General features: G+C 29.5%; 1 protein-coding gene across 1 annotated transcript; it reads right to left on the minus strand.

Annotated features, from left to right (window-relative positions):
* Nucleotides 1–14,027: 14,027 nt before the first annotated feature.
* Nucleotides 14,028–14,653, minus strand: LOC124936504 (calcium-binding protein PBP1-like). The gene has a single exon (XM_047477008.1). It carries the CDS (start codon nucleotides 14,570–14,572, stop codon nucleotides 14,174–14,176), a length of 399 nt encoding a protein of 132 aa, XP_047332964.1. The 5' UTR covers nucleotides 14,573–14,653; the 3' UTR covers nucleotides 14,028–14,173.
* Between the last annotated feature and the right edge of the window lie 345 nt (nucleotides 14,654–14,998).

The raw sequence follows: 14,998 nt of genomic DNA on the forward strand, positions 1-14,998 counted from the left end.
AGATTAATATTACCAGAAAATAATTGTATGCCGGATAGTTTTATAGTATGAAGAAATTGGTTGAAGATTTGAGTTTTTCCGTGATTGGAATCGATGAATGTAGAGATGGTTGCATGCTTTATTGGGGTAGATATTGATAAACAATCCTACAGGTTTTGTAATATTTTCAAATTTAAAGATAACTCAGTTAAGCAAAAGCCCCATAAACAACTATTTTATTTACCACTTGCTCTTAGGTTGCAAAGGTTGTATGCATCGAATGTGACCGCCGCTCACAAGACATGTCATGATGGTCATGTTAACAAACTTGGGATCATGTGTCATCCTTCTGATGGAGAGGCTTGGAAGATATTTGATCATCATTATCCAATATTTGCACTCGAGCATAGAAATGTTCGACTTGGCCTTTGTTCAGATGGATTTACTCCTTTCGGACAGTTTAGAAAATCATATTCATGATGGCCAGTAATTCTAACTCCCTATAATTTACCACTGGATATGTGCATGAAGTCACCGTATATGTTTATTTCACTAGTTATTCCTGGACAAAAAATTCCACAAAGAAATATTGATATTTTCCTGCAACCATTACCATTGATAGAGGAGTTACAAATGTTGTGGAATGTTGGTGTTTCCCGGGATGAAACATTTAACATGAAGACAATGTTGTTGTGGACTATTAATAATTTTCATGTTTATGAAATGTTGTCGGGTTGGAGTACTCATGGACTTGATGGTTGTCCAATATGTATGAAAAAATCTTAATTTTTTCGATTAAAATATGGCCGAACGACTTATTATTTTGATTGTAAAAGACAATTTTTGTCGCCGAAGCATCCTTACAAAAAATGACACCCAACATTTTAAAAAGACTGAGTGAAACAACTCTTCATCCCCATATAAAAGATGACAATGAAATATGGTGTGAAATTTTACATTACAAGCATGTAAGTGAATCTCCCAATGAGTATCCTCATTGATTTGGTGATCATCACAAGTGAATTAAGAGAAGTATCTTCTGGGACCTTCCGTATTGGTTAAAATTTCGCATTCAACATAACTTGGATTTTATGCATATTGAAAAGAATTTATTTGAAAACATTTTAAATACCATTATGAATGTGAAGGCTAAGACGAAGGACAACCTTAACGCTGGGAAGGATATGTTTCTTGTTTACAATCGTCTAGAGCTACATGTTAATCTAGATACAATGTCTCGTAAGCCTAAGAAGGCTTCTTATACCTTGACGAAGGAAGAAAAATATCATAATTTGTAAATGGCTGAAGATGTTGAAATTTCCAGATGGTTATGTTACCAATTTGTCAAGATGCGTTGACACAGTCGAATCTAGGTTTATCGGATTCAAAAGTCATGATTGTCCTATTTTTTAGAAAGGTTATTGTCAATTGCATTCAGGAAAATATTACCTAAATTCGTTCGAGAAACCTTGACTGATTTAAGTAATTTATTGCATGACCTTAATTGTTCAACTTTGAGCTTAGACAAAGTGGAAACTTACAAGCTCAATTCCTATAAATTGTATGTAACCTCAATTCCTATAATTGTATGTAACCTAGAGAAGATTTTCCCATATTTCTTTTTTGATTCAATGGAACATCTTTTGATACAATTAATATATGAAGCAAAAATAGGAGGTCCACTACAATACATATGGATGTATCCCTTCTAGAGGTATGTACATACATATTTTGTATTATCTTTGTACAAAATAATTAAATATACTTCATAATTTGTACCATTTTCAATTTAGGTTTCTAAAGAGTGTGAAGAATAAAATGAAAAACAAGGCTAGAATTGAAGCATCCATATGCAATACATATATTCTTGAAGAAATATCAACATTTGCTTCGTATTATTTTGAATCGAATATAAATTGCAAACAAAGACAACCGCAAAGGAACGCGGAAAGGTCATTAAACAAAAATCTACAACCAATTTCAATTTTAAATTACCTATGACGTGAAAGTGGTTGTTAAAAGAGATTTATGACCAGTAAAGAAATATTAGTTGCTCACACATATGTCCTATTAAATTGTCCGGAGGTGGATCTATATTATAGGTATTGAACGATCATATCATAATTCTTCATTTTGAATTTGATAACTTATTTTATTTCATTATTTAAGGACTTTTGTGGTATGAATGTTGAAGTACATCCAATTGAAACGAATTGTCAATTCTCATCATGGTTCCAATTAAAGGTGATTTCAATTTTGATTATGCCTAAAGATTTCAAGTCTCATTATGGTTCCGATCTAAACATTATAATAATTCAATTTGAAGGTTTTACAAGAACAAAAAAGGATCAACTTGATAAAGAATTAACGTATTACATAACATTTAGTCCAACCACTTCTGCAACTTATATTCAACTTACTTCATTAATGGATATGTGTGGAGAGCTAGTGATTTTGGATCTAATAAATCAACCATGAATAGTGGTATTTGCGTTCATGCAAATGATTCTAATTACTTTGGACTTTTGGAGGATATTGTTGAATTAGAATATTCTGATCCATGTTTACATGTATTTCTATTCAAATGTTTGTGGTTTGATCCTATTATAGGTATTAGAGTTAATAAAGCATATAGATTGATTGATTTGAACATGAGACATAGATACTAAGCACAACCCATTTGTTCTTGCTCAATAAGCTATAAAAGTTTACTATTCGAACTATCCAAACACAATGAATGATCGTAATTATGGATGGATGGCCGTTTGTAAAACAAAAGCAAGAGGAAAGATAGAGAAAATATGGAAAAATAAAGTAGTGTATGAACAAGAGTATCCTACCATAGAATTGTATATTCTCTTCATATTCCCTTATATGATGTGAACGATTTGAGTGATCTCAATGTTATTCATGGTGAGTTAGATGGATTTGATGAAATTGAATTGATTGGAAGTGCTTCTGAGGAAAGTGATCATCTAGAAACTAATTTGAATGATAGTACAAATGGAGATGATGAAGATGTAGAAGGTGAAGAACAATTAGGAGATGACATATTTTGATGTTTTAGTTTGAAATGTACTACTAACTTAAGTGTAGATTAATTTGCTTAATATGTATTGTTAAATTCTTCATTACTCTAATTATATTACATGAAAATAAGTCTTTGAATATTGTAGGTTTTTTTGCTCGCGAATTAGAAGAATAATTACTCAAAATTCCATTGGATCTGCATTTAAAATAGCATTCGCCTTAAAAATATATTATTGGTGAACTTATTGCAGTTCATTGGGTGTTTGTCCCTCACGGATGAAGTATTCATTCAATGTTGGTGGAACAACTATGCATTGTTTGGATATCCTTTCCTTGCAAATTTCTTCAAATCTGGTAGGGATGTATTTTAGACCATGACGGTCTATGTTACAACATGGTTGCAGGAATGATGACATGTCGTTGGCATTTGGGCATAAGCCTCTTTATCCCTATTCAAACCATTCACAATCTTAGTTGACCTCTCTTTTACTCCTACTTCAACCAATCAACTTTAAAATTTGAACTTATAGTGTTAAAATATCACACGTTAATCAAATTTAGTGTTGAATTTAATATACAAAGTCTTATTATACAGTTGGTTAAAAGAATGTACTTATTTTGTTAGGTTGCAAGTTCGAAACATGCATATAATATTTTTAATTTTATTTTTAATCGTTTAAAGTTTATGGGCAGGTCAACCCACAATTTAACCCAAGTATCCAATTACTCTCACATATATATCCAAATTAACAACCGCTCTCGATCTGGTAATCGGGACACTTTGAAAATTAAGCGCATATATATATATATATATATATATATATATATATATATATATATATATATATATATTAAACGTTTATAAAAAAAAACTATTTTATTATTTTTTTACAATATATTATATTAAAAATTAACCAAAATTAATACTTTTAATATCGGTAATAAATTGTGTTAAGTGCGTTTTTTAATAAATTTAAATTTCAACATACTATAGATATACCCTTGGATTTAATATATAAATTTGAATTTATTTTTTTGGGGATATTTAACCTTATTATTCACAATTTCTTATTCAAACTGGTTTTGAAATAATTTGAAATAATTAACTAAAAGAAATTAAATATAGACTTATCAAATAATAACTAAAAAAATGAAAAATTCTAATAATTATATATGTAAATATATTTACAAACTTAATACTAGTTTCATATATTGTTATTTAGTAATTAAGCATCATCTAACTACTATGCAATTATTAAGTTATTGTTCTTATAAATTAATACTAGTGTATAAGGAATGAATAAACCTATGAAAATATTATTTATAAAAAGTAAGAAATAAATTTTTTTAAATGTTGTTAGAAATTTTAAACTATAAAATAAATAATACTGTTAATAAAAAAAATGGATACATGGTTTCTTCAATCATTTCTTAACAAATTGCAATTCACAATATTTAATATTGTTTCCTTATTTATTAGGAGAATAAGCAAAAAGACTCAAATAAAGATGCTATTTTTAGGGATTTTAAGTTTATGACATAAATAACTTTGTTTTAGTGTACAACTTTTCAAATCACACTAGTGAAAAAAAGTATCTTTACCGACAGAATTTACCGAGAGATAATGTGTTTTTTTACCGATGATTTTTATAAAACTTTCGGTAATACCACCAATCCCAAAGACTAAAATAACTCTAGTGTTGGGATTGGGGTATTTGGGAAAGTTTTTCAAAGAAACTCTCGGTTTTGCTTCTAAAAAATCATAAAATAATTTTAAGTGTTGGGATGGGATTATTTGCGGAAGTTTTTCAAAAAAACTATCAGTTTTTGCTCTCCCCAAGAAAACAGAAAATAATTCTAAGTGTTGGGATGGGTATTTACGAAGGTTTTTCAAAAAACTCTCGGTTTTGGCTCTCCTAAAAAAATAAAAAATAATTCTAAGTGTTGGGATGGGGGTATTTGTGAGAGTTTTTCAAAAAACTCTCGGATTTGGCTCTACTCAAAAAAACAGTTTAATTATAAGTGTTGGGATGGGGGTATTTGCGAAAGTTTTTCGAAAAACTCTCGGTTTTGGCTCTACCCAAAAAATAGAAAATAATTCAAAGTATTGGGATGTGGTGTTTGCGAAAGTTTTTCAAAAAACTCTCAGTTTTGGCTTTACCAAAAATACAGAAAAAAATTCTAAGTGTTGGGATGTGGGTATTTGTGAAAGTTTTTCAAAAAACTATCGGTTTTAGCTCTCCCCAAAAAAACAAAAAATAATTCTAAGTGTTGGGATGAGGGTATTTGCGAAAATTTTTCAAGAAACTCTCGGTTTTGTCTATCCCAAAAAAATCTGTGTTAAAGTCAATACCGAAAGATTTAGTAAATCTTTCGTTATTTGTTTTTCACTAATTTGGTTTTCACTATCTTAGGTTGTCTAAACTCCTAATCTAATCAAGTGTGTGTTATTTTTTAAGTATAAGGATTGTGTTTAATTTTATAAGTGTATATGATTGTGTTTGATTATATAAAGAAGTGTATATGTATGTTTGTATTCGATGATAGTTAGGATGTGTTTAGTGTTTTTGATTATTAGATGTTTGGGGATTGTGTATAATTTTAAAATGTGTGTTCATGTGTTAAATGATATGAAATGTGTTAAATTAATGTTGTTCAAGCTACGAAAGTGAAAAAACAAGCAAATAAGTCAAATACTGAGAGATAAATTAAGCATTTTTTGGTATTTAAGTGTAAATACCGAAAGATATGAGTATATCTTTTGGTATTACCCTTAAATACCGAAAGATAATTCATATATTTCTCAGTATTTGACTTTTTTGTTTGTTAATGTAAATGATGTTTCACTTTCTAATTAGCTTGTCTAAACTTATAAACTAGTCAAGTGTGTATTATTTTTGAAGTATAGGGATTGTGATTAATTTTATAAATGTTTATGATTGTGCTTAATTATATAAAGAATTGTATATGTTTGTGTTTGATGATAATAAGGATGTATGTAGAGTTTGATTATAATGAAGTGTTGGAATTGTTTAATGTTTTAATGATATGAAATGTGTTAAATAAATGTTGTTCAAGCTAATTAGAAAGTGAAACACCAATTAAATTAACAAATAAATAAGTGGAATACCGAAATCTTTCTAAATATCTTTCAGTTTTGAATTATAATACCGAAAGTTATGCCTATATCTCTCGGTATTTGACCTCAGGCTAAACGGTCTGGAAGAGGTTAAAACCGAGAGATATAGACATATCTTTCAGTATTATCATTCAAAACTGAAAGATATTTAGAAATCTTTCGGTATTCCACTTATTCATTTATTAATTTAATTGGTGTTTCACTTTCTAATTAGATTGTCTAAACTCCTAACTAAGCTAATCAAGTGTGTGTTAATTTTAAGTATCGAAATTGTGTTTAATTTACAAGTATATGATTGTGTAATTGATTATATAAATAAGTATATATATATATATATGTTGTGTTTGATTATAATAAGGATGTGTTTGATAATAATTAGGATGTTTTAAAATAAATGAATGTGTGTTGTTGATCTTTTAAGTTAAAAAATTCTAAGGTTAAAACCGAGATATTTAAGTATATCTTCGGTAATAGAGGTCAAAACCGAGAGATATACACAATTCTCTTGATTTTCTCTTTTTAAAATTTGTGTGAAATATATCAAAACCGATATATACACCTAAATCTCTTGGTAATATTAATAACCAAAACTGAGAGATATACATAAATCTCTCGATAATATGAAATAGTCAAAATCGAGAAATATACCTAAATCTCTCAGTAATATGTAAGGGTGAAAACGAGAGATATGTATAAATCTCTTGGTAAAAACCATTTTTAATTAAAAAAAAGTCTTTTCCTTTCCTAATCAATATTGCGCCCTCTCCTTCCCTATTCTCCCGATCGCCTCTCACCCTGCAGATGAAAGATAGTCACTAACGCCCACGTCGCCCTTGAGGGAAGCCTCCCACGCCCGATGTCGCCCACGTCCACGCCACCAATTGATCCTGCCGTCGCCGCGCCGATTGATCAACACCACCGATTCTTCGTCGATCTCTTCAACTTTTAGGGTAGTTTAATTAGTTTATTATATGGTTAGATTGAGGTTTGATGTTGGTTAGTTTTATGTTTGATTTAGGTTAGATTTTGTTAGATTTAAGATTTATGTTAAATTTAAGATTGAATGATGTTAGTTTTAGGTTTGATTTAGGTTAGATTTTGTTAGATTTTGTTAGATTTAAGTTTGATTGATGTTAGTTTTAGGTTTGATTTATGTTAGATTTTGTTAGATTTAGATTAGATTTATGTTAGCTTAGATTTAAGTTTGAATGATGTTAGATTTAAGTTAGATTTATGTTAAATTGATTATGTTTGGGAGAGTGCCTAAGAAAAGCGACAACACCAAGACTATGAAGTACTCAAAGTCCCAAAGAATGTATCACATGATGATATGAAGAAGCCTTTTGCGGCTATAATGAGCCTAATTTTAATTTCCATAGAAAAGGAAGTGGCAGGTGAAGTTGGAAAAAACGTGACAAGAATAGTGTTGCTTAGATATCCAAACAATTTGTCAAAATAAAAAGTATTTAGCAAGGAGAGATGAATTAATGAGATGATGCAATGATGATGAAGGAGTATCATTTGGAAGACCTTGAGATACTTTTTTCCTTGAAAATCAATGTCCACCGAATGCATTTCAAGGCAAGGGGAAGATGTGGTTAATCCCCTCAATGTGCAAATGGAGGATCTCTACGATGGAACATTAATGAATTTATCTTTTTCTATTAATGTGTTGTTTACTGAAAGAACTTTGTCGATTGGACTTGTAGATGGAAGAGTTGCAAATACAATTGAAAATATTCAAATAGACTAAGGAATTGGCATGCTTAGTAAATGAGCTTATCGGCCAAGTTTTCTATCGGTTTATAACTAATTTGAGAGAAAACTCTCAAAATAATGATTTATTATTGAAAATAAGTAGGGCAAATGGTTCAAATATTGAGCTATGTGGGAGGCTTTTAATGTGTCCAAAATTATTGGAATATGAAGTTTAAGAAGTGGTTACTTCGACTAAGGAACAACATGGGAGCTTGTTTGAAAAATTGGGCTTCATGATTATGAAGAATCGTAGCTTGATGTTTCATCGACTTATTTTGTGAAGCTGAAATTTTGTCTTGTTATCATGTTTCCCCTTAAGGGGCGGATTTAGAAAAATAATAAAATAGTTTTATAAACTGTTAATTTTTTTAGTTTAAACTATTAATTAGTTTTTTTTAATTAAGGGAGAACTAACATGACACCCCAGAATCATGGCCCTACGCTTAAACTCAAAGCGCTTTTAGATGGAATCGAACTCATGACATATTCGTCTCTTAAGCCGACTCTTACCACTGGGTTAAACTACTAATTAGTTGTAATAGTTGTTAGTTAGTTTTGTTAATTGTAGTTAATTTATTAGTAATTAAACTCATATATAAAGGAGATGTGATTGTTTGTAATAAACAACTTGAATAATATTGCATTTTCAATTCATATTCTTTCAAGAATTTAACATATAATATATATTATTTGCACTATCAATAACTAAATAATTAAATTCTCGAATTTGGACTCTTTGTTTGTGGCCAATTGGAATTTCAAACCTCTTTTTTTACACCACACAATTTAGAGTTCCTTATTGTTTAAATTATAAAAATGAGGTTTTGTCTGAACGATTTCAAACGTAGTTAATTTATTATTTACGTGCATTTATAAATAAATAAAAGATTCATATTACTTAACTATCAAATTTCAGCAAATCGAATATTTTGATTGCCAGATTTCAAAGAATCGGGGTCAAAACTCCTCATTTTGCTGAAATTCGATAATTAAATTAGTGACATAGATATGTTAACTATTTAGTTTTAAATGACATGTAAAAATTAAATTAACGACGAAATCTTTGTTTTATATATAACTTTAATTATAAGAAATCTCAAATTATAAGGTTGGAAAGATGAGGTGTACAAGTTGACCAAAACAAGGAGCTAAAATTTAAATTGAGGTGGGAATATCTAAAACCTCTTTTCCATAAGATTTCATTTCAAAACCATTTGTTTAAAAAAATACAAAGTTTCAACCCAATACTAGTAAGCAGCTAAGCCTATTAATTTGGCTTGTTCTTGGCTGTTTTCTTAATTCTCTTTTATTTTACTAACAAACAAAAATTCAAGAAGTGTAATTTGAAGATGTCAAAGTATTTTGGACATTTTATTCTGCAAATGTTGTTAACACATTCATTGAATTTTGGATAAATGGACCGTTCGTTGATTATTCAAATAAAAATATGTTATAGTTTTGATTAACTTTTTTATTTCATGAAAATTGTTTATTTAATTTGAATTTGTTGAGTTTTCTTGAATTGTAGTATAAGAAGAGAGAATATATTAAACAAAAAATATATATTTTTTTTTGTGTGTATAATCTTAATTTAAGTAAATAAGATTAACACAAAAACAAATTGATCTTTGGTTATGGTAATATAAATAGAAAAATATTGTGACAGAGGTGGATACTCACCCTAAGGTTCTGGGTTCGAGCCCGTCAGGTGGCAAGTTCTACGCCTAATTAAATGGTAAAGTGTGTTTGCGTGCTACATACTTAATCTGTTTTCCCATTTTTTTAAATAGAAAAATATTGTGAAAATATTTTGGAGATATTTGTGTTGATCTAGTTAAGACTTATTTAAATGTGTAGCCATACACTTTAGAAAGTTGAAGTCTTTACCTTGAGAGCATCGTCTTCAATCCAAATTTTGTATATGTTATGGTTTCGGGGAACTGAGTGTTATATAATTTTGTGTCATAACCCTAGTTTTTCATGATATAATCTATGTTATGATCTCTTCAATAATATTCTCTCTTTCTAGTGGACATAAGTAAGTTTTATCTTGGTGAACCATGTTAAAATTCGTGTCCTTTTATTATTTACGTCATCTCTCGTATTTTCATTACAGCAAATTAATATCAGAGTAAGGTTAATTTGATTGTTTGTTCTTTCAATTGAGATGACAATAGTAAGCATTAAGATCGACAAGTTATAGAGGAGAAGATAATGTGACAGATCAAGATGCGGGTTTTACTAAAACAACGTGACTTATGGGTCACAAAAGTTATTGATATGAGTAAAAAATAATCATTGAGATGGTCATTCTAGAGGAGAAGATGATGTGAAAGATCAAGAAGTGGGTTATACTAAAATAATAGAGCTTTATTGGGATTGTTGAAGCTGTTAGCGGAGCAAAAAACATTGATATGGTCATTCTATAGGAACATAATGATATATCGAGATACGAGCTCAACTAAAATAACAAGGATTATGGGATCGTTAAAGTTGTCGATAGAATTAACCATTGAGATGTTCATTATAGAGGAACAAAATGACCGATCAAGATATGGGTTTTGCTGAAACAATAAGGCTTTTAAGGTTTGTTGAAGTTGTTTATGGAGTAGAAAATTATTGAGATGGTCATTCTAGAGGAACATAATGGAAGATCAAAATGCGGGCTCTATTGAAATAACATGTCTTTTTTATTTTGAGAACGTTGGGTTCCACTTCTCCTTCGGAGTGCGACTAATCTTCGTGGGTTAAGCACATCGTCCCTCAATCTACTCAACCAATTTAACTAGACGAGCAAAACTTGTCGTCTAACGGGCTCGAACCTAGAACCTCAAAGAGGGTAACTAAAGTTGTCACCGGGAGTAGAAATAACTGTTGAGATGGTCGTTCTCGATGAGTAGTATAACAGATCAAGCTACGAGTTTTACTAAAATAACATGGCTTATGGGGTCTCTAAAGTTATCGGTAGGAGCCGAACTAACCGTTGAGATTGTCATTCTAGAGGAACGGAATGACAAATCAAGATACGAGGTCTATTGAAACAATGGTATTATGGGGGTCATTAATGTTTTTGGTAAGAGAAAGAACAAACGTTGAGATGTTCATTTTGGAAGAGAAGGCACATTAAACAATTATATTGTGTCTTGCAAATAATGTAATCATCGGGGTCTCAAAAAAAGAGGCTAATACATATGGGACATCTTAGAGTATTCAAGTCAATGTGGAGATTTGTTGAGTAGACTTAAATATTTCGGTTATCAAAGAAGCTATTAATTTGTCTTGGAGACAACTCTAGATCTAGAAGAGAGACGATAGATCATTTGGGCCATCTAGCATTGACTAAGGTATCTAGGCCATCTAGCATTAACTAATGCATATGTGCCACCTTTGGCATTGACTAATGCATATGTGCCACCTCTAGCATTGACTAATACATATGGACCACATCTTGCATTGACTAATGCATTTGTGCCACCTCTAGCATTGATTTAAGCATTTAGGCCACCTCTAGCAGTAACTAATACATTTGGATCATCTTTAGAATTAATTAATACATCTATGTCACCTCTAACATTGACTAATTCATGTATGCCACATTTGACATTGACTAATGTATTTGGGCAACCTATAGCATTGATTAATGCATCTAGGACACATCTGGCATTGACTAATGCATTTGTCCAGCTTTAATATTGAGTAATTCATTTGGGTCATCTCTGGTATTACTAATTCATATAGGTCACCTCTGGCATTGACTAATACATATGGGTCATCCGACATCGATGAGTGCATCTAGGCCATCTAGCATTGATGAGTGCATCTCAATCATTCGGCATCGACAAGTGCATCTCAACCATTCGACATCGATGAGTGCATCTTTATCATCTAACATCAACGAGTGCATCTAGGTCATCCAACATCAATGAATTGATCTATTAAGTTGTCTTAGGGAAATTTTGAATCAAAGAGATGAAATAGAATATATGAGCATTGATTAATGCATTTGGGCACTTGGAAGAATTCAAGTTAAGGTTTAGAGATTTGTTGAGTTGTCTTGAATTGTTAGTGTAAGAAAATAGAATATTGAACAAAAGAAATTATATATTTTTTGTGTATAATCTTGATTTAAAGAAATAATATTAAAGCAAAAAGAAATTTAATCTTTTGTTTTGGTAATATAACTAGAAAAATATTGTGACAATATTTTGGAGATATTTTGTCAAAATATTAGTGTTGACCTAGTTGAAGCTTATTTTAATGTGTAGTCGGGTACTTTAAGAGCATGGTTTCAGTCTTAATTTTGTATCTGTTAAGTTTTAGGGACCTAATATTATATAAACTCGTATCATAACTCTAATATGTCATGATTTAATCTTTATTTTGATCTCTTAATAGTCAAGTTTTATCTTAATGAACTATGTTAAAATTTGTGTCATTTTATTGTTTACGTCATCTCTCGTATTATTTATTGAAAAGAATATATAATGGGACGAAGATAAAATTCAAACATGAGGATAATCTGGTCCCTTTTCGATACACACCACTATAATGTTGGATCACTATAATGTTGGATGTGTTGGATGCTTGAATATGATTGGATCGACGCAACTCAACCGCTCACATGGAGGAATCAACTCATATCACCACTACACAGATATATAAAATATTTTTGCAAATTATCATTTATATATTGGGCGTGTTTGATTCAGTATAATCTTTTAGCATTTGCGTAATAATTTATTACAGTAATTTTGTGTAATAAGTTAACGAAAAATTAAAATTAAACACATTTTATGTTTAAACGTAAATTTCTCCATCTTCTGGCGTATGGAACGAATAAGCTGGATCGAATTTACCTTAATAAGCTGAATTATATCGAATTTACCTTAATAAGCTGAATGAATAAGCTAGAGCGAATAAGCTAATCAAACTTAACTATTATATTATATATATTTTGTGTATTAATTTGTAATTATGTTAAAAATATATACCTCTATAACTATGTCTAAATATCCAGATTCTATGATATTTTACCATTAAAAAAAATTCAGTCAAATACTCTTTTGTGATTTTAGTATGTTTATAAAAAAATATATATTTAATTTGCATAAAATGTCTCTTATATTTCCTTTTTTTCTTGTTACTTTAATTTTTGACAGTCTTTTAATGCATAAGCAAACATTTTAAATATCAATTAATACATTTTTTTACAAATTATTAATATAAATTAACAGTTTTAAATGATATAGTATTTAAATTTTTCATAAACTAAACTAAATTTTGATTGATGCAAAATGTTTTATGAGGGTAGGAAGTCAATACGATAGAAAATAGTTAATGACAGTTAATGTGTGAGAAAAAATTAAATTAAATATTTTATATTGACATTTTCTATCAAATAAATGAAGGTATTTTAATAACAATTACACATTTATTTTTAAAATAATTTATTTTGTTTGATATTATAATTTTATTTAACATTTTTTTCTTTAGAGAAATGATTAGGTGAGGGAATGATTTGACATAATCTTATTAGTTGAAAAAATCAAATAATTTCTCTCTTTTCTCTTTTTCCTCCCACTTTTACATTTTTCAACTTCCCTCACCAAATTCTCTCTCTATCACTCATCTTTTCTTTATTATCATGTTATTATTTAATCCAACATTTTTAATTTAAAATTTTCTAAGTTAATTATATATTATTGAGAAATGATTGTAAGAGAGAATTTTATAAAGAGAATAGGAGGAATGATGTGGCACAATTTGATTAGTCAAAAAATAATAAAATTTATTTTTTTTTCTCTCCTCAAATTTTATCTTTTTTTTCAAGTGATGTTTATGTAGTCATTCCCTCCCTCAAATCCCCTCCCTCTATCCCTTCTCTGTATTATTAGAATTAAAGTATGATATTTAAAGTTAATATCAAAAATTTAATTATTTAAAATCATATGTAAAAGCTATTTATATAAATAAACGTGGCATCTCAACTAAAATTCTGAATACTTTTTAATATATTATATTTTATTAGCTCAATAAATTATTATTATTATTATGAGAGTGACATTTGAGGTCCAAATCCAAATAAAATAAATAAAACCGATCAATCACGCAACAAGATTCTACAAATATCCTTAATTCCATAAAATAAATTCCGAATATTCCAACAAAAAAAAATACTAATAATTAAACTTAGAACTTAGAAGCAATATTATTAGGCCTCTATTTCCACCGCCGTGATCTGGTCTCCGGCGGCCGGAGATAGTAAAATCATCGCCGGCGATGATGATCATTGAAGAAAGATTGTTGAATCTCATCTTGAAACCAAGTTTCAGAATCAGCCATTAATTCAGGACTAAGTCTAAACATAAGAACACAAAACTCCATCTGTGTAAGAGCTCCATCACCATCAATATCTCCTTCTCTCATCATACCCATCAATTCATCATCTCGAAGATCATCCAGACCAAGAACAGCAGCATTCTTTTTCAAACTGTCGAATGTAATTACTTGTTTATCTTTATCCATTAGTAAACGAAACCCATTACATAGTTCTGTAATTAGACCTTCTCCTCCTAGCTTATTCGCCATTATTGGTAACATGTCTTCGAATTCTGTCACGATTGGTGATGATGTTGATGATGATGGGGATTTTGATTGAGTCGCCATGGAATTAGAGAGAGTAAAAAGGTGAAGACTTTTGAGATAAGAAATGATGAATTGGTGGATAGTGTAAAAGAAAGGAAAACCAATATGTATTTAAAGACAGGACAGATAGGAACTGAGGAAAGGATTGAGGAAAGTGAGCTATGGTGGATGACAAGAAAGTTAGAAGAAACAGTATTTTTTTTTGGCTGGTAATTCTTTCGAGGAAGTAGCTAGCTCTACCTTTCTTATATCAATATTTTTCTTTTTTATTATTATTAGAAAATTGACTTTAGATTTGTTTGAATGAAATTTTATAATATTTGAATGAATTAAAAAATAATTATAATTTAATAAGATTGACTTGAGCTTGTTTGATTTTGGGTTTTTTTTAGTTTTAGATCAAATATTTATTTGACTTAATTTTTATTTTTTAAATTAATTTGTTAA

This window comes from Impatiens glandulifera, chromosome 4, assembly GCF_907164915.1.
Source record: "Impatiens glandulifera chromosome 4, dImpGla2.1, whole genome shotgun sequence".
In the NCBI taxonomy this organism is placed as follows: Eukaryota; Viridiplantae; Streptophyta; class Magnoliopsida; order Ericales; family Balsaminaceae; genus Impatiens; species Impatiens glandulifera.